The following is a 19,706-nucleotide window of genomic DNA, read 5'->3' as shown; positions in this document are numbered from 1 at the left end:
GTCCCGGGGCCCCCTCCTCAAACCGGTTCAAAGTCCGAGCCCCGGGGCCGCTGCTCTCAGAGCTAAGCCGAGCGGTTTAGACGCGCGTCGGTTCCCGAAGATGAGAGGGTCCAGGCGGGCTCTCGCTGTCAGGTGCAGGAGTCGGGCGGGGGGCGGAACCGGCAGTTGTCTCCCCTGAGGCCGGGTTGGGTGGGCGCGAACTGAGCGCCCTCCCTTGGTCAGCCGAAGCGCGCCGGCCCGGCCTCGGTAGCCACAGTCTGGCGCACCCGGCGTGTCCGACCCGGCCAGGCCGCGGGGTCCCCGGCAGGGGGCGGCCTCGCTCCGCGCCGCCCGCTCCTCCCGCAGCAGCCGCCGCCGCCGCCGCCGCCGCCGCCGCCGCCGCCCCGGCTACCGCTCCTCCCCCAGCCCCGCCTCCTTGGCCCCCGCGCCGCCCGCTCGTCCGCCTGTCTCAGCAAGGCCATCGGTCCGTCCGCCCGCCCTCCCGGCGCTCCTCCGCCCCGGCCCCGCTAGCCTGGACGCGCGCGTAGCTTCCTCCGTTCCGGTCGCCGCAAGCCGGTTCCCCGCCCCCGGGCCGGCCGCCACCTCTACGCTAGGCCGGGGATTGGCAGCGCGCGTAGGCCGCGCCGCCGCTGATGGAGCTGGAATAAAGGGGCGGCCGAGAGAGCAGCTGGTCGCCGCTTGCCCCGCGCCTGGCCCCGCGGGCGGCCTGGAGCAGGTGAGCGGCGGGGCGCCCGGGGCTGCGTCTGGGGGCCACTCCCGCTGCCGCCGCACCCGTTCCCTAGTCGGCCGGGCCGCCCCCCACCCCCGCCCCTCCGACCCGACCCGGCGGCCTCCTGAGTTCCTGGGCGGCCCAGGCCCGGCCTCCAAGCACAGCCGCTTCCCGGGCCGGGCCTGCGTCCCTGGGGCCTTCCTGGGGCCCAGGCACCCGCTCTCGGGCGGCAGGGGCTCGGCCCTCCAGGCGAGGGCTGACAGGAGGCAGCCCAGCTGGGCCGGCGGGTAGGGCTGGGTGGGAGGTGATCTGCTTTCATTTCTTTTCCTAGGGAGGAGGAAGAACTGGGGTGGGGCGCAGGTGGGGGCCTCCCTTTGCCTCCCCTCCACTCCCCTCATCTCTCCTTCCTTTTGTGGAGTGATTAGATAGGTTTCCTGGCTGCACCTTCCGGGAGGAGGATCAGGGTGGGCAGTGGGATTGCGCCCCAGGGGCCCCGGGCTCTGGCAGCCATTTATGCCAGAAAAAGAAACAACCACCACACAGTTGGATTGATGCAGCCAGACCTCGAATGTGCTCAGAGCAGCCACCTTTCTCCTCTGCCTGCTTAGATTACCAAGTGGTACCTGCTTGTTCATGCAACCTGCTGCCTCCACCAAAAGCAGCAGCCCCTTTCCTTCCTCCCTTCCCAGAAGATGCTGAGGATGACAGCTTTTAGCTTCACTCTTATATTTCTTTGACAGAACAGTTAGAAGTTAGGCTGGCCTATGAGGACATACTTTACCCTTCCTCCTCTCAGGAGAAAACTTACAAACTTTTCAACTTCAGAGGCGGATGAGCTGGAAACCTGAAAGTGGGTTGCCTGTGACTCTAAAAATTCCTCCCGCTCTCTGGCATTATCATATGCTGCCACAAAGTGGTGAGTTAGAGATTTGCCTAGGCTGGGTGGGCTTTACCTTGCATTGATTACCCAGAATATTATAGCCCTGGAGCAAGGTAACAGGTTGTCTCCAGAAGGGAGATGGAGAGAGATGCTCTGTTGTTACATGGCTGAGACAGACCAGTGCAGTTTCTCACATTTTTCTGCAGGCATTGACAGCCAGCCAGAGAGATTCAGAGGATTTAGAACTTTTTTTTTTTTTGGTTTTGGTTTTGGTTTTCTGAAAGATGGCTAAAGTAAAGACATTCTGCTCTGTGGACAATGAGACTGGGTGGCTCTGGGAACCTAGCTCCTATCATCTGTGGGTTTAGGTCTCTGCCAGGCCATCCATCCTATTATGTGGCAAGAGGATAGGTATGTAGCCAGAGTGGAGGGCTTTTGGGATAGGTGAGGAGGGGTGTGAGCCAGTGCCACACAGGAGAGGGTTTTTGAGGTGGTCCTTGGTTCTATGTAGTTTTTCTAATGTTGTCTGCCAGAGGCCTTTTGCCATTGGGCTCTCAAACCTGGAAGGTGTGGCCTTTTTAGGTCAATAGACTGCTCCTTTGAGCAGTGGGGTCCTGGGTCAAAACTCAGGGTAGCAATGAGAATGGGCTTGCAGGCCTTAGGGAGGCCTCTGTATTGTGAACAGATCACCCCAGGCTCTCACCTGGAGACTCCTGACTGAAGAGAATTGGCAGGAAGCTGAGGAAACTCATGTAGGCTAGGATGACCTAGTTCAGGCATGGGTAGAGTAGAGGCAGCTGCCATCCCCTTTGCCTAGAGGAGCTGAACCTCCCGCAGACTACTTTGGTGGCAAGTGAAGGGAACTTCTCCCAATCCTGAGTGTCTCTCTTCCCAAATGTGGTTTATGTCCAGGGGCAAGTGCAGGCGGAACAGGGTGAGGACTGGGGAAGGGCTGCTCGTTTCTGCTCAAGCTCACAGTTTTTCTCTTCCCCACAGAACTGCTCACTGTGGAAGGCAGAGTTTCCCTGGCAGTGTTGGGACCCTGCCTTGAAGCACCCCCTGCCCTATAGACTCAGCCTTGTATTCTGTCTCCTCACTTGATGACTAGGGCCGTCTGACCAGTCCTCCTCCGTGCCTTGTCTGAGGTCCTTGTCCATCCTTGAGATTGGGCAACTTCTCTCTGAGTTGGGTCACCTTAAGCGGGAAACTGAAGCCATTAATCTCCAAACCCTGTTTCATCTTCCCAAGCATGTCGGAAAGCTGGCAGCAGCCGCCTCAGACACAGCCGCAGCAGCCCCAGCCACCCCAACCTCAGCACCATGCCGAGCCCCCACCGGCCCTGGCAGAGCATGCGCTGCCCCCTGGTACTGCTGAGAACCCCCTGGGCTGTGCGGTCTATGGCATCCTCCTGCAGCCAGACACGGGCCTGCAGCCTCCACAACATGCACCCCTGCAGGCAGCCGGGGAGTCAGGACCCAAATGCGGTGTGTGTGGTCACGACCTGGCACACCTGACTAGCCCTCATGAACACCAGTGCCTGGCGGGCCACGACCGCTCATTCCAGTGCACGCAGTGTCTCAAGATCTTCCACCAGGCCACTGACCTGCTGGAGCACCAGTGCGTGCAGGCCGAGCAGAAGCCTTTCGTCTGCGGAGTGTGCAAGATGGGCTTTTCCCTGCTCACCTCGCTGGCGCAGCACCACAGCGCGCACAGTGGCCTCGTGAAGTGTTCTATCTGTGAGAAGACCTATAAGCCAGCCGAGGCCGCAGAGCCTGCCACTGCTGCTGCCCCATCACTTCCGCCAGCTGCCCCGCCTCCGACTGTCGCCCCTGCGGAACAGGCTGATAAACCCTACAGCTGTCCCATCTGCCAGAAGCCCTTCAAGCACTTGTCGGAGCTCTCCAGGCATGAGCGGATCCACACAGGTGAGAAGCCGTACAAGTGCACGCTGTGTGACAAGAGTTTCAGCCAGTCGTCCCACCTGGTGCACCACAAGCGCACGCACAGCTCCGAGCGGCCCTACAAGTGCGCGGTCTGCGAGAAGACCTTCAAGCACCGCTCTCACCTGGTGCGCCACATGTACGCGCACTCCGGCGAGCACCACCTGTTCCGCTGTAATGTGTGCGAGCTGCACTTCAAGGAGTCCTCGGAGCTGCTGCAGCACCCCTGCACTCCAAGTGGCGAGCGGCCCTTCCGCTGCGGCGAGTGCCAGAAGGCCTTCAAACGGCCCTCAGACTTGAGGCAGCACGAGCGCACGCACAGTGCAGAGCGCCCCTTCAAGTGCGACCTGTGCCCCATGGGCTTCAAGCAGCAGTATGCGCTGATGCGGCACCGGCGTACGCACAAGACGGAGGAGCCCTTCAAGTGCGGGCTGTGTGAGAAGGGCTTCGGGCAGCCCAGCCATCTGCTCTACCACCAGCACGTGCACACCCTCGAGACTCTCTTCAAGTGCCCCATGTGCCAGAAGGGCTTCGACCAGTCGGCAGAGCTGCTACGGCACAAGTGCCTGCCCGGCGCAGCCGAGCGGCCCTTCAAGTGCCCTGTGTGCAACAAAGCCTACAAGAGGGCGTCGGCCCTGCAGAAGCACCAGCTGGCGCACTGCACCGCGGCCGAGAAGCCCCTGCGCTGCACCCTGTGTGAGCGCCGCTTCTTCTCCTCCTCCGAGTTTGTGCAGCACCGCTGCGACCCAGCCCGAGAGAAGCCGCTGAAGTGCCCAGACTGTGAGAAGCGCTTCAAATACGCGTCAGACCTGCAGCGGCACCGGCGGGTGCACACGGGCGAGAAGCCCTATAAGTGCCCCAACTGCGACAAGGCCTTCAAGCAGCGCGAGCATCTTAACAAGCACCAGGGTGTCCACGCCCGAGAGCAGCAGTTCAAGTGCGTGTGGTGTGGCGAGCGCTTCCTGGACGTGGCCCTGCTGCAGGAGCACAGTGCACAGCACAGTGCTGCCGCTGCAGCTGCCGAGGGCGCCTACCAGGTGGCCGCCTGCCTACCCTGAGGCCAGGCGATGGCTCCTAGGACCAGCCCAGCCTCGCCTCCTTATAGCTGCAGCCCACCAACCCCCCACCCAGCTCCATCTTCTTAGGCTCCGGGAGTGAGGACAAACAGTACTGGGCCAGTGGAGGGTGAGTGTACTCAGCACTCCTGTCACCAGCCTGGCCCTGGGGAGCCAGATCGCTGTGGCCAGTCCTGACTCCATAAACCTCTTTCCCGTTGCAGGGTTTGCTTTCTGAGGGCAGTAGTTTCCCTCATCTCCGGAGGACTGAAATTCCACTGGCAGTCACATGCTCTCTCTCTCTGTCCCAGGGATGGGTGTCTACCAACCCAATCTTTCCAAATCGTTTAGGCCACAAGATGGGTTCGGAAGGAGTAGGGTCATGGTAGGTCCTGGACCCCAGAGGTGGGCTGGGTATAAGGCATCCCCTCAAGTTGCTGTTTGTGACCTAGTTCTGGGGATCAGGATAGACTGAGCCTCAGCCTTCTGTCTGCCCCAGACTGGGGTGATGTGTCCCTCGGGTTTCTGACAGTCAAGTTGTAAAGGATAGGGGTCTTTGGGAAGCTCTGCCTGGAAAGTAATGGGCATGGCTAGAAAGGGGGAGAGGAGGAGTGGCCCATCGAGAGCTAGTCCTGTGGTTTTGAAAGCCCCCTCCCAACTTGCAGTGTGGTTCCTATTGGTGGTAGGGAACTGTATCCTTAGCCAGATGGAACTGCTGATGGGGGAGAGGAATGTAGGGCGAAGGGGATTGTAGGAGGAAGTAGGGTGAGGTTCATGATCCCCTAGCAGATGGAAACAAGTATCCTCTTCTCAAATTGTGAGAACCAAAATGTTCAGGGCTCAGGGGCATAGCCCCAGTGTGCTTGCCCCAGCCCTGCCTCAGGGCCAAGACCAGGTCCGGGTACCCAGGGGGGATGACCTCTGACTCCACGGTGCCCTCCTAGTCCATGGGAGTGCCATCCCTCCATTGTTTTGGCTGCTGGCCTGAACCCTAGGGATTTTATATTGTCAAAATGCCCTGGATAATATCCAGCTACTTAGAAAACTGCAGTATTCTTCTGTGGGTCCTCCTAGAGTACCCCAGGTCTCTGGCTGCCCTTAGGGCTCTTGGAGCAGAAAGTGCCCAGGGCATAGGGAGCAGGAGGAAACAGTGGGTTTAGGAACCCAGCAGGCAGTGTGCCTGACAGGAGGATGGGGTCAGCCAGGTTGCTGGTGGCCAGGGCCTGCTAAGGGGCCCAGAGGCCCTTTGTTACCAAAATAACCATTTTGAACCCAGCTTTGCCCCCTGCCCTCTTCCAGCCCCACCTCTCTTTGGTGTGGGTCTTGAAAAAGACTGATCAATGCACACACCAAGGGCCCAGAGGTGCAGGAAGACACCGCCTTGCCTCTCTCTTACCTTCTGAAGTCTGAACAGCCACATCTGCCTCCTCTGTCTGACTGGGTTCCCTCCTGTGCCTGCAGAGAGGGGCTGGTCCTTCCCCTCGGTGCTGGCTCTCAGTCACAATGCCTCAAAAGACCAGAACCCAGGCTTACAACAGTCCCAACCGCTATTTTTTTTCTTTTCATTTTGCTTTCTAAAAGCAATTTGTTATACTATTCATAACATTGTATAGTTTAATTTCATGTCATTTTCAATCTTATATATAAATGTGAAAATCTGGATTTTTAAAAAGGATGACTCCATTTTAGGTAGCCACTTTTGATGTTAATATATAGTGAACCCAATGTATGCTTTAGAAGTAAAGACATCGACTGTCACAGACCAAAGCTCTGTTTGTTCTGGTCATTTTTCCACAGGGAAATGATGGGACATGGAGAGACAGAGAAAGGCATGTGGGCCAGAGTGTCAGGTTGGGATCTGGGACACAGGGCTGGGTTTGAATCCTGAGCTTTGAATGTTCTGACTGTGTGGCTGTGGCCTTGGGCAAGTCACTTAACCTCTTTGAAGTTACCTAGTCTATTAAAAAAAAAAAAAAAGGAGGTTAACCTTTGCCTTGCTTGACTGTTGTGAAAAAGAAATGGAGTCTGGTGAGGCCCAGGTGGGTAAGCTGCCAAGGTCCTGACAGTATCAGCTGCAGGACACCTGAGTCCCTGGGGAATGGACCTTTCCCCTTTGACCTTGGATTAAAACTATAGCTCTGGAGGAGGGAGCTGGGCCATGAGGGATCAGCGCAGCTCACGGAAGGCCAGAAGCTGGGGTCTGGGCCTGGTAAGCAAGAGAGCTTGTCCAGCCCCTCCCTGGAGCAGCAGACCCTGCCAGCCAGGCCCACCTCAGAGGGCCTGACCCCACCCCACGCCCATTCACCCTGTACCATTATGCTCCCTCCGCATGCCCAGCTCAGCAGCCCTCTACCTCAGGGTCTGCACACCTTTCCCTGTACCCCACCCCCTACCACCAATGGCCCAGCTGCAGCTCAGGCTCTTTCCATTTCTCAGAGGCAAAGATGGGGCTGGGCAGAGGCGGGGAGAAAGCTAACAAGGGTACCCTGCTCTGGGTAGAGGGTAAGTGTAGAAGTTAAAAGGAGAAGGAGCTACCTATACTTCAAAGGATTAAAAGTCTGGAAGCTTAATAGGAAGCTTAGTGAAAGGCTGGGGCCCTGGATGTGACCCGGATCCTTTGTTCTTATTCCATGTGGCCCAGGGCACACCCCACCCTTAAGAAGCCGTGGGATTCCTTCTTGCTGCCTCTATCTCTCAGCAAGGGGATGACCACTGCCCTTTGCGTCTGTACCAGGCCCGAGTCCCAGCTTACTTTCTAGCTGTGTGACCTTAAGCAAAACCCATCTACCTGGGGAGCAGGATGGGCCTGAATATTCCCTTTATGCAGGCCTATGGGTTATTCAAAGCCACACAATGATGCAAGTGGCCTGGAATTGGGGGTGCTGTCACATGAACCTGGTTCCTGCACACTGGTGAATGACAGATATGGAGGCCCTGAACAACTGAAGCTTCTAGCTCTGGTCACTGATGCCTGGGACTCTGGCTTCAGCTGGCCAGGAAGCTGGGAACAATGGCCAGGACTGGTCCTGCTGCCCTGTCTGGCCAAAGGAGCAGGACAGCTCTTCACACCAGGCCCAGGGGGGCCAGCCTCTCAGCCCGCTCAGCTGTCTGAGGGATTGCAGTTACTAGGCTCCACCTTCCCATTTGTGCAGAGGCAGCGCCTCCATAGACGGCCTGCGCCTCTGGGCACTGACATACAAGTTATCTCTTGGTCTCCATTCCCATCCCACTGCCCCCATGTCTTCCTCCAGAGCAGGCCTTAGGTGAGACCATGGGCTGCTCAGGCCACAGAAATTCGCCCAAGGCCTCCCAGTCAGACTCTGGTGACAAGCTCCGCATTCAACCCTTAAGCAAGTGGTTTCTTTGTTCCTTGAAGGTCACGCCTCCAGGAAGAGCCTTGGCTGCTATTGATTTTCTCAAACCTACAAAGATTCCAGCCAGAATATCCTGCAAAGAAGGTGGGGGGGGGGGGGGCTGTGGAGTCTCCATCTTCACTACAGATGACTCCATCCCCTCCCTGGGTCTACACTCCTTCCTTTTTTAATCCACAAGCATTACTGAGCACCGCTGTTGGCCAGAGGGTGCAACAGGGCACTAAGCAAGAACTTCAGATGAGAGGGTTTGGAGTTTTCATGAATCAAAAAGTAGGGTCAAAAAATGTCAAAATTGCTGGGTGTGGTGGCACACACCTGTAATCCCAATGGCTAGGGAGGCTGAGGCAGCAGGATCTTGAGTTCAAAGCCAGCCTCAGCAACTTTGCAAGTCCCTAAACAACTTATTAAGACCCTGTCTGAAAATATAACATAAAAAGGGGCGGGATGTGGCTTAGTGGTTAAGCACCTCTGGGTTCAATCCCCCGTACCAAAAAATATCTAGTACAAAATATGCTATGCAAAAGTCCCCCCAACCCTCATTCCATCCTACCCTCAGCTGGAATCCTCACCTAGTTCCTAAACCTGTCCCAGAGCCAGCCCCAGCCCTGGGATGGGCTGTGATGTGTGTTGTACATGTTGTATTAAACACCACTGTTACTTTGTTGTAGTTATTTCATTTAATCCAGATCAGTATTCTTGCTCTGGGTGACTCCAAGCCCTAATCCCTCAGCCCCAGTTATAAAGATAAGAGGCAGGCAAGTCCACTGTGGGCCAGAGGGCATGAGTGAGTCCCCTGAACAGCTGCAGTGTTTGTTCTCATGGTCTTGGGGAAGGTTGACTTGTCAGAAAGAAAGTGTGAGCTTTGGGTAGGAAGAGGTCGGGAAAGCGTTTCTTGTGGAAGGATAGTTTTGAACCAAGTTTTGGAGGCAGACAGAACCTGGGTGTTTGGGACAGTGAAGAGGCAGGTGGGGTTTATTTTGGTATAAAAGGATCAGGGTATTGAATTGGGGTCAGTCCTGGAAGGCCTCGAGGCCAGGTCAGGGTGGCTGGACTCTCCTCAAGATTTTGTCTGTAATGAAAACTTCTGATTTTCTGATGTGATCCGCTTTATGAAGAACAAGGAACCCCAGAGGCTGAGAAGAGGAGGAGGATGGGAGACAGTGGCCATCAGCAGCCACCCAGAGCTAGCTTGCTTGCTTTCTGCTTGTTTTTTCTTTTGGAGACAGATTGGTCCTGGGATCAATCACTGGGTCCAGTAATTTTCCTGCTTCAGGGCTGGGGATGTGGCTCAAGCGGTAGCGCGCTTGCCTGGCATGCGTGCGGCCCGAGTTTGATCCTCAGCACCACATACAAAGATGTTGTGTCCGCCGAAAACTAAAAAATAAATATTAAAAAAAAAAAATAATAATCTAAAATATATGTAAGATGTGCATATATCAGAATATGTATAGTTTCCTACTTAGTTTTCTCCTACCTCTTTAAAAAAAATTTTTTTTCCTGCTTCAGCCTCCCAAATAGCTCCCAATAGGACATTAGGGGCACCACCATGCCCAGCTTCAGAGAGCTTTCTGATGAGACATACTGTCCTCCTTCTAAACCCTAGTCAGATGTCCCAGCCCCAGGAAGCCCCCTCTGACTTCCTGCCCACTCTTGGCTTCCCTCTCAGCAAGAAAGCAGTGGAATGTGGTGACCACAGGCGGGGGACCAGACAGGCTGGCTTCAATTCCCGTCTCTGCCAGTCACCACCTGTGTGATCTCGTGCCAGTCACTTAACCTCTCCAAGTCCATTTCATCAACTGTTGAATGGGGCCTGCAAAGCCCTTACTGTATTGCCTTCCACTTGAGAATAGGAAGTGGACACTTAATCAGGCTGTTTATGCTTTTCTACTCTCTAGTTCCTTTATTCTTAGGCACACTTTTTCTTAGGTTTATGATATCAGGATTAAGTGTACAACCGGTGGGCAAGAACCTGTAATCAAGTTTCTGGGCTGGGTTACTGTCCATGGCATTCTGGGCTGGAGGAACATGGTTTCTGGTTTGCACCAGCTGGGCCCACTGGTTTCTCCCATTGGATGGGAAGCATCCAGAGGCAGAGATGGCATCTTGTCTATGCCACCCCAGCACCCAGCACAGAGCTGGCCCAGGCAAAGGCCATAGGCATTTGCTGGGCCACATTTTGGGATGGACTTGCTCACCAGGAGTGAGGCCAGGAATAAAACCCAGTCACTTGATTCCCTTTTATATGTTTCAGCATGTTCCCTAGAGCTGACTAGTGTCCCTTGTCACCCAGGCCAAGACTCTAGTGTCTCTGCTGTGAGCCTTGGGCAAATCCATCTTTTCTCTGACATTTGGAGGGGATTCTGGTGCTGGGTGGCCCAGGAACCCCAGAGGGCTCTGTGAATGGATTCCTAAGGTTCAAGTCAGCATGTACTATCCTCTGAGCTTGTAGGAAAGGACTTCTGGATGAGTGGCAGGAGGCTGGGTACATCTTCAGCAGGCCCCTGAGGAAGAAGAGGCTCTGTGATGTCTTTACAATTTCCTGTCTGTTCCTCCCCAGGCTCCAGTCTCCTGCTCTGTTGTCAGCAGAGCCTATACTTTAGCATAGAAAGATGGCACCATGGTCCCTCATCTCAGCGTAAGGGCAATGACTGTCACCTCCACCCCTGAAAGAAATTAAAATCTGCCGCAGCCCGGCTGGCTGGGCAAAATAGCCGGGGGCGGGGGGAGGGGGGGGTGACGAAGAACTTGTGTAGATTGATACAGCAGGAGTAGGAGCCCTTTATTGTAGGACAACAGAGGTATTTATACATTCCACACAGCTTATCTTAATTAACATAAAATAGATACAGCAGTCAACCAATCAGGAATCTCCACACTTAACGGCTGGCTGGCGTTACTTCACAAACCCCTCCCTCTGGCAAAATGCCAGGCGCCATCCAGACTTGTTTACAGACTCTGACAAAAATCAGCCTCAGTTCTAAAAGGCAGGTTCCGCAGATCAAACCACACGCAACCCACCTTCTTATTTATTACCCAAAGATAAGCAGAAAGATCATGATTTTGGGAAATAATTTCTTCTATAAAAGTTGAGCACAAACTATATATGGACTGTGGGTTCGGCCCAAGACCGACTACCTGCTTGATCTGGGCCTCTTTTTTTCTATCTGGGAAACAGGCAGCATTGGTTTGGCTCACTCACTAGGGTGCTTGTGAGGCCCAGAGAAAAAACTAGTCCCGATGATAATGTGTTCTGAGTAGTATAACAAACGGTCCAAAAACGAGGGGCTAAAAAATTCTCCTTGAGCCCCTGGTCTTGCATGCAATAGGTACTCAGTAAATGTCAATGGGTAAAGGAGGAGAGGGTGTGAACCAGGGATTCCTAACCTTGTGGGCACTGGCTTTCCTGAGAATCAGATGAAAAGAATGAAACTTCCCATGGAAAATAAGCACTCAAATGCACACAGAATTTTGTGCTTGATTTTAGAGGGTGTGTGGATTCCTGAAGTCCCTGAGCCCAGGACCAGAATGGAGTTCCTAAGCTTGGTGGCTATTTGCCCCAGTCTGGACTGCTGGGTTTCTGTTCTCACGACTAAAAGGCTCAAGGGTCACTCCAGGTAAACTGGGCTAACTGGGCTGCACAAAATAACCACACAAGAGACACAAATACCTTTTTCTTTGGGGTCTCTGTGCGGCTCCGCTGACCTTAAGGGTCCGCAGAAAGAGAGAGAGAGAGAGAGAGCATGCACTGACCCCTTTTATTGAGGAGAAGCTATTCAAATGAGGCAAGGGATCAGGTTTCAGGGGGTTGAGTCTATCTTCATGATGTCCACTGTCAGCAGGTTGACTGACACCTGGGTAGGCCACACCCAAGGGCACAGTAAGAGAAGGGGACACACACAAGGCACTTCCATGGAAGATTCTATCCTAAACAGGGCAAGGAATTATATTACAAAGGAACAGGTGAGCATAGCTTCACCCATGGGGCTGTAGCAAGACACACCCATGCACGGGACACCAACCCTCAAACCCAAGAAGGGTGGGGAAAGCTCTGCCACATTTCTGCGACTGAGCGCCTCAGCACCCAGAGGGGAGTGTAACCCAGTCACGTGTAAGGTTGGTCTCCCACACTGGGCCTGATATTGCTGTCTGCCCACAGGTAGGGTGGGGTGGGGTTGGTGACGTGTCTGGAAGGTCCGGGCACTAGGCACAGTTGTGAGCTGCCCTGATTCCTGAGCCAGGCTGAGGAGCTGCTTCCCTAGCCCCTTGGAGCAGGGTGACCTTGTACTTGGGCTGCAACATCATGCCTTCCTTTTACAGGAGGGGCTTAGGGTTTGGAGGTTGCTGGGCAGGGAGGGCTAGTCCTACCTCCTTGAGGGTAGAATAGACAACTTTTTGCTTAGATGGTGTTTATTGGTGGAGCCTTGGGGAGCAGGGACTGTTCTCATGTCAGGCACCTCATCCAGGTTTATATTCCATGTTCTGTTGCTTCACAGGCAATGGATGCCATAGGCCTCGCCAGCCTCCCAGAGCCTGCCTCTATTTCAGGGAAGCCCTGGGTGCCAGAAAGCCCTCCATACACTGGTATGGTGAGCGCTTCAGAAAGAGGCACCAACAAATCTCTAACACCCTCCCTTTCTCCTTATGACTCAAATTCAGGATCTGAGGTGAAGGGGCTTGGGTGTAGGCTATGAGCAAGGAACAGGTGCATGAGGAAATTCCCAGGCCTGCCTGACTGGGCTGGAGGCTTAGACCTTGACATTCTTACCCAAGGTCACCCAACATCCCACTCCAGTTTCCCAGTGGTCCTATAGGAGTTGGCAGGGGACAGGAAGGTAAAGGTAAGATGTGGTCATCCTGTGGTCCTGACCCTTTCCCAGCCTTTGTAACAACCCCCTCCCAGACACACACACACACACACACACACACACACACATTTAGGGAGCATTAAATTTATTTCTAGCCAGGCTGAACTTCTGGGGGAGAGGAGTGGTGCCACCATATGCCCTCTGTCCCACTGGGGGACCTGAGGTGGCATATTTCATCAGTCTGGGGGTTGGCCTCCTTTTCATAGATTAATGCCAGGGAGTCAGGTAGTTGATGCGGCTGTGGAGAAAAACAGGGATGAAGTGGAGGTCTCCAGGGTGTTCTCAAGAAAAATCAGTCGGTTTTCCTCCAGGTCTTTCCCCAAAACCCACCTCCTTACCCTCAAGTCTCTGAAGAAAGTTTTCCCCCAGCCTCGGTGTGGCCCAAGAACTTTTAATAGCTCCCTATTTCCTTTAATTTTGGTTGTTCTTGGTTTTCAAATTTACCTCCCTCACCTCATTTGTATCTCCCAAGACCCTCAAATATGTACTGCTTCCCTAATTTTTCAGTCATTTAACAAACCTACACCTTTAGGCATCATACAGTAGTAAGAGCAGAACGTTTCCCCCTGTGTGTGCAGGGGAAGAATGCAGCCGTCTGGGTGCTATAAGGTAGGGATGCCCAGGCCATGACCAAATGGAGGGAATGTGAGCTGGTGGGAGAGGCAGAGGCTCAGGAAAGACTTCCAGGGGACTGGCCTTCAAAGAGTGAGGAAGGCTCTTCCAGACAGAGGAGGAAGGACCATCTAGGCTCATCTGATTCAGCACAAGAAAAGCTTTGAAGAGGTTTTGGTCGCGCCGGTGGGTTTGGGCACACCAAAGAGCCTGATATTGCTGAAGTGCACAAAGCAAGGCTGGAGATGGCCATATCCTGGAGATGGTAGAACAGCTCGCAGCAGCACTCCCGTTCTCATTCCCATCGCTGAGTCTCGGGGGGGGGGGGGGGGGGGGGACCCTGTTGGAGCACCCGCATCCTCCCTTCCGACTTGCCCGCATCCTAGAAGGTAGATTCTTGGCCCTTTCTTTCTGTTCAGTCCTCCCAGGTAACGCCCTCCTCTTTCCAACCTCTTCTGAGCCAATCCTGACAGCGTACGAGCTCCTTTCCACGCCCACCCCAGTCCCCAGGGAGCTGAGTTTTGACCAGGTGCGGATCTCTAGGGAGCCAAGCAGCTAGCGATCCCTCCTTCGCTGGGCCCAGAGGGTGGAGGGCTAGGAGATCTGGACGTGGGCGGAAACCCCCCCCCTCGCCCCCGCGGCCCTAGCTGCCGACCTGGGCGTGGCCGGCTGCGGGCAGGGGCGTGGCCATCCCCCTACCTGTATTTGGAGCCAAATCGCCGGAACGTGTTCCTGCGAAAGGACGCGGAGGGTGAGCCCCGGGTGCAGGGGGGCCCGCTCCCCGCCAGCAAATCGAAATAATCACGTTGCCCTTCGTCCCACTTAACGCCTCCACTCCAAAAGAGTGAAGCTGCCGGGGATGACAAGGTGCTCCGTTTGGTAGGAATTAGATATTTATTCATTTTGAAATTATGATTTTCATGTGCTGTATTCGAACCACTTAATACTTCCCAGGTCTCACATTTTCAAGCGCCATTGGGCCCTTGTGTGTACTAGGAAAGGGGCTAAGATCCCACCCTCCCTCCTCCGGGTGGAGGTCCCGGGGTTCGTAGCATCACTTACAGGGAGTCGAAAGGCAGGGGCTTCTGTCCATAGCGGTCTAGACTGGGGTTCTGGTTGAGGCAGTACTGGGGCGGGCCACAGGGATGGAGCGCTGGTAAACCCGGGAGGGACCTCGGGCACCCACCCAGCTCCCACAGCGTTCCCTACTGGAGATCTGAGCCCTGGGACTGTGAGAACTTGCGCTCCGTCCCCCCACCCCGTCCCCACTTTCCCTGTCCCTCATATCTCCTCTGCTTTAGCTGCACCCATCAGGATCCCCGGGGACCGGTCAGCGAGCATCTCCCTTACCCTCCAGTTCTGGGTCACATCCGGCTTCAAATACCGCACCGCGTAGCCGCTGAACCTCTCCACTGAGGAAAGAGCCCACTTTGGACACCCCGCCAGCTCCGACACGCCCCACCCTTCCTAAGCCCCGCCCATAGAGCAAGCCTCACCTCCACTGCCCAGCGCTGGACAGAAGTGGGTCTCTGGACCCGGCACCCCCAGTTCCAGAACCAGCTCATCATTCAGGCCCAGCCCGGTTTCTCCCCCTGGCCTGGCCCTGGCCCCCTGCTCCTTCCCCACGATGAGCGCGGCCTCTAAGTCCCTCAGCCGCTCTCTGTCCTGCTCTCTGTCGGTGCGTGTCCCAGCTGCTCCCCAGCTCCCTTATCCTGTCCCTGTGGTTGGCCACTTGCAGCCGGTGGTCCTCTCTCCCTGCCACAGCAATGACCCAAGTGCCCTACAATCTCCCCCAGCGTTAGGCGTCATCGGCAGCTGGGAGACTGACCCTTGTTGTTCAGGCAGGGCAGCTTGAATTCCCCAGCCGTGGACACAAAGTGGGACCAGTCCTCGATGGCACTGGTGAAGGAGGGCCAGTGGATCCGGTTGATGCCTGGTACGATGGGCAGCAGCTTTCCCTCACGGTACTTGCAGCAGAGCTTCTGGCCAGTGGGCGTGATGTCCTGCTAGGTTTTTTTTTTTTTGGGGGGGGGGGGTCAGGAGCACCGCAGTAGATGCTGGAACTTGGGGGGGGGTCTTCTTGGATCATCTCATAGCCCAGAGCTGACACTTGACCCATCTGACCCAGGGTGTGCTTGAGGTTGGAGACCCGGATTGGATGGTGGTGGAGGGGGTCCCAAACAGATAGCTGAGGATATGCTTAGGGAAGAGCCTAGAGGTGCTTGGGACTGGGTGCAGGCTTGTGCCTTTTGCAAACCCAGGGTTAGGGACAACACTCACCAGGCAATGCAGGGGTTGATTGGGGATCCCCAGGAGTGTGAAGTGGGCATTGTCAAACTCATCTGTTGAAAGAAGATAAAGGGAGAAGAGACTTCTCCTTCACTAGCAGTCCCAGGTTCATGCAAGAGAGGTTTGGCCCACACTGTGCTTTAATTAAAAAAAAAAAAAAAACTGGATGGATTTAAACATCTAAGACAAAATATTACTTCTATCTTCACCTCTTACAATATAATAAGCTCCCATATAGATAAAAGATTTCAGTGCAAAAAAAAAAATGAAACCATAGAAATACTAGAAGAAAATGTGGGCAAGTTCCTCTGAATTTGGGGCAGGAAAGGCCTCATTCTAACTACAAAGCCAGAACTTAAAGAAAAGATCAGCAACTTTGGATCAACAACTTGACTACATAAAAATAAACTTCTGCGTAGCAAAATAGAAAAGAAGCCGAAAGGCAAATGGAAATTTATTTTTTTACTAATTTTACAGACGAAAGGCAAAGAGTAGAAATCAAGCCAAAAAAAAAAAAAAAAGAAAAAAAGGGTAAAAAAGCATTCACATCCTATACACAAATATAAGAATTACAGATGAGCCCTAAACATGAAAAGATGCTGAGCCTCATCTATAATAAGATGAATGCATATCCAAATTACATGAAGATACCAACTTTTCCTTCTCAGACTGGGAATAATCCAAAACGTTAGTGCAGTAGGGCCTTTGGCATACGTTGCCAGAGGGAGTATACATTTATCGGAGCCTACAGAGAACAATTGTCATTTTCCATCAGAATCATAAAGACACACGTGCCTTTTGACTCCTAGTCCTACTTCTGAGAATTTATCCCCAGAAAGGCACAAGTGCAGACGTGAGAAGAGGGTAACCCACTTCAGTATTGTTTGTAATAGCAAATGATTGGAGATGATTCAAGGACTGTCAATAAACTACACTACACCCACACTGTGCAGCTACTAAAAGAAATCTGAGGGGCTGGGGCTGTGACTCAGAGGTAGCGCACTTGCCTGGCATCTGTGAGGCACTGGGTTTGATTCTTTAATTAAAGGTCTATCAGCAACTAAGAAAATATTAAAAAAAAAAAAGAAGAAGAAAAAAAATCTGAGGACATCCTCTAGACAAAACCTCCAAGGTACAAAAGAATAGTTACTGTATACAAATACCTGTTTAGAGCCTAAAGTTTAAGATTCTTGGAGGCAGAGAAGAAAATACATTCTGGTTATCATCTTAAACAAATTATCAAACTCAGCAGCATGAAAGCAGGATAACTGTATGCCTCCTGCAGCAACTCTAGGGGAAACATAGTGCCCATCATCTGTGGAAGATTCTGGCCAGCACTGTCTCATGTGGTTGATCAGGCCTCTAGGTCTAGCTACTGATCCACAGAAAATAGACAAGCCGGGTAAAGACACCATGAGGGAACAGCTGCTCAAATACCATCAGGCACTGTGTCCCACAACTGCTGGGGACTCTTTAAAAGTCAATATCACAGCGGGGGAATGAAAAACAGATAGATATCAGGCTGGGGTTGTGGCTCAGTGGTAGAGCGCTGGCCTCGTATGTGTGAGATCCTGGGTTCAATCCTCAGCACCACATAAAAATAAATAAACAAAATAAAGATATTATGCCCATGTATAACTAAAAAAAATTAAAAAAAAGAAAACAGATAGATAGTCTTATGCTAAGACTAAAAACATAAAAACCAACTGCAATGCACATTCCAGGTGGAAGCCCCTGTCTGGTTTTTTTTTTAAGTTATAAAGACACCTTTGGGGGGTAATTAGGGAAGTTTTAATGTGGACTGGTTATTAGATGTTATAGAATTATTATTAACTTTCCTGGGTATGATAACGATATTGTGTCATGTAGAAGGCTGTATCATTGGGAGTTGCTTGGTAGACTGTGTGTGTGTGTGTGTGTGTGTGTGTGTGTGTGTGTGTAGAGAGAGTGGGGAAATTCAAATATGGTAAAACATTGACTGATGCAGATAGAAGGTAATGAGTGCTCATAGTACTATTCTTTAAACTTTGAAAATGTTCATAACAAAAATTGGGGGAACAAAATAATGTACGTTTGTGCTAAGTGCATAGGAGCATGCCTGTACCAGCTACCTGGGAGACTGAGGCAGGAGGATGGTGGGAGCCCTGGAATTCAGAGCCAGCCTGGACAACAGAGTAAGATCCTGTCTCTTCAAAAAACAAACAAACAAACAAAGACAATAGAATGCATGTTTGTGTTTGCATTAGTAAACAGAAAGATACATTAGAACCCAAGAGTGGCCACCTGTAAGGGGGTCCCTCACTGTTGTAGCATTTTAAGTTTTAGGGCTGGGGAGTAGCTCAGTGGTAGAACCCTGTCCACCTTGCCCAAGGCCCTGGGTTCCATCCCCAGCACTGCATATGCTTATAATACAGAACTAAATCAGGGCTTTCCCTAAAGATCTAAATTCCTGGCTTCCCTTGGAAGCAGGAAATTAGGAGAACCCGTGATCTCTCTGACTCTCTGCACACAGCATAGTCAGTGGGAGTCTGGGAGCCAGAGCCCTTTGGATGGGACCCATGTGGGTGCTCTTCCTCACCAGAGGGGCTTCCCCCTGCTGCTCCCTTCAGGGGTGTTTTTCTCTTGGTTGCAGGGGTCAGGGTGGGTCTCCAGAGATTTTGGTGTAAGCTTGGACATCCTCACCCACCTGTCCCCCGAGCAGAGACCTCCATATCACCCTGGACCTCCCCCTTCCTCTGGCACCCATCCTGGCACCAGTCCTGCTGACCTATCTCCTGAATGCCCTCTCAGTCCCTGCAGGGTAGTTCTGTGGGCCCTTTTCCCCTGCAGGCCCGCCTGACCTTGCGTTCATGGGAGGTGTGAAGGCTCCGTCTCTCCCTTTCCCCGACACAGGGGTGGGCAGGCAGAAGTCATCCTTGTCTTGAGCGTTATCCTTCCAATCTCTGCCCAGTTCTGTCTTCATTAATAAGAGCCATGCGGGCACAGAGACTCTGTCCCTCACCATGCCCTGCCCCACCTCCACACTCTGCCAACAACAAGGCCATCACCAGATGCAGCCCCTCACCTAGCCCCTCCAGAACTGGGCGCTAAAATAAACGTTGTTCCCTTAAAACTTAGAGGACGTTCACAACGGACCTAGCAATCACGTTTGTTGAGCACATATTATGTGCCAGCTGTGGCTCTCCCTGCTTTTCCCGCCTCATCTCTTCCCAGCGTCAACAGCTCTGTGAGGCAGGCGGCCCTGGTCACCGTTTCCACTTCACAAATAAGGAAACCGAGGTCAGAGCTTAATGGAGGTTTCTGGACAGGGAGCAGCCGAGACTGGCCCTTTTAACCCTTTCATTTGCCACTTGTGACTTTCCCTCCAAGATTTCTTTCCTTGTCGACCTGCCCCTTCTGCAAAGTCCCCAGGGGGCCCAGTGCTGGTGGGAGGTGAGGCGGCCTGACCTTTGCGGCAGTAGGTGGTGGACTGGCAGTGCTCATCTGGGAGGCAGGCCTTGACGGAGTCCATGTCCATGCGGCGCAGGGTGGGCAGCGCCGGGTGGTAGAGCTGCTGCTTCACGCTGGCCAGCGGTTGGCGCTGCCGCGGTATCGGGAGCAAGATGGCTGGGGATGCATACACGTGGGCAGTACCATCGTCCCAGGGCACCACGTCGATGATGCGGGCCATAGCTGCGGAGCAAAGCGTATACATGAAGGGCTCCCCGGGGTTCATCCCAGGTAACGACCTTCCATGGGGGAACATCCTTAGCCTGGGCTGATTGTCTACTAGTCAAGGGTTTATTGAGCACTTACTCTGTGCCAGGTGATTTTTTAGGAGTTACACATGTGGTGGCAGGGACGCTCAACACACATACTCACACTCATGCACACATATGCACACATGTGTGCAGATACACACACAAGCTGCTCTAAGGGCTGTGAGGTCACTGTAGGGTGTATGTATGTCTGTCTGTCTGGGGAGGCTGGAGTTGGGGCATTC

The 19,706-nt window shown here is 53.5% G+C and overlaps 2 protein-coding genes across 5 annotated transcripts; one reads left to right on the top strand and one right to left on the bottom strand.

The window, feature by feature from the left end:
• The first annotated feature begins 439 nt into the window (after positions 1 to 439).
• Positions 440 to 8,618, top strand: Znf319 (zinc finger protein 319). 3 transcript variants are annotated; one of them, XM_027939132.2, is made up of 2 exons: positions 440 to 715; positions 2,838 to 8,618. In XM_027939132.2, exon 2 carries the CDS (start codon positions 2,839 to 2,841, stop codon positions 4,585 to 4,587), a length of 1,749 nt encoding a protein of 582 aa, XP_027794933.2. In that variant the 5' UTR covers positions 440 to 715; position 2,838; the 3' UTR covers positions 4,588 to 8,618. The 3 variants fall into 3 exon arrangements, with proteins under 3 accessions (XP_027794933.2, XP_027794931.2, XP_027794932.2); XM_027939130.2 differs by having other exon boundaries at positions 2,586 to 8,618; XM_027939131.3 differs by lacking the exon at positions 440 to 715 and adding an exon at positions 1,020 to 1,625 and having other exon boundaries at positions 2,586 to 8,618.
• Positions 8,619 to 12,945: 4,327 nt separating this feature from the next.
• On the bottom strand, positions 12,946 to 19,394 carry Spmip8 (sperm microtubule inner protein 8). 2 transcript variants are annotated; one of them, XM_027938979.2, is made up of 7 exons: positions 19,172 to 19,394; positions 15,716 to 15,777; positions 15,264 to 15,438; positions 14,771 to 14,847; positions 14,498 to 14,640; positions 14,135 to 14,167; positions 12,946 to 13,061 (listed from the first exon to the last, which is right to left on the bottom strand). In XM_027938979.2, exons 1-7 carry the CDS (start codon positions 19,392 to 19,394, stop codon positions 13,031 to 13,033), a joined length of 744 nt encoding a protein of 247 aa, XP_027794780.2. In that variant the 3' UTR covers positions 12,946 to 13,030. The 2 variants fall into 2 exon arrangements, with proteins under 2 accessions (XP_027794780.2, XP_027794781.1); XM_027938980.2 differs by having other exon boundaries at positions 14,498 to 14,562; positions 14,786 to 14,847.
• Between the last annotated feature and the right edge of the window lie 312 nt (positions 19,395 to 19,706).

Source organism: Marmota flaviventris, chromosome 18, assembly GCF_047511675.1.
Source record: "Marmota flaviventris isolate mMarFla1 chromosome 18, mMarFla1.hap1, whole genome shotgun sequence".
Lineage (NCBI taxonomy): Eukaryota > Metazoa > Chordata > Mammalia > Rodentia > Sciuridae > Marmota > Marmota flaviventris.
The sequence above is the reverse complement of the archived record's forward strand: the minus strand, read 5'-3'. Positions and strand labels throughout refer to the sequence as shown.

What these genes read in the sequence shown, in the direction of transcription:
- Spmip8 (XM_027938979.2), bottom strand. Translation starts at nt 19,394, where the DNA reads ATGGCCCGCATCATCGACGTGGTGCCCTGGGACGATGGTACTGCCCAC. An exon ending in GGAGGGTAAGGGAGATGCTC is followed by an intron (nt 14,641 to 14,770) that starts GCTGACCGGTCC and finishes GATCTCCAGTAG; the next exon opens with GGAACGCTGTGGGAGCTGGG. An exon ending in CGATTTGGCTCCAAATACAG is followed by an intron (nt 13,062 to 14,134) that starts GTAGGGGGATGG and finishes TTTTCTCCACAG; the next exon opens with CCGCATCAACTACCTGACTC.
- Znf319 (XM_027939132.2), top strand. Translation starts at nt 2,839, where the DNA reads ATGTCGGAAAGCTGGCAGCAGCCGCCTCAGACACAGCCGCAGCAGCCC.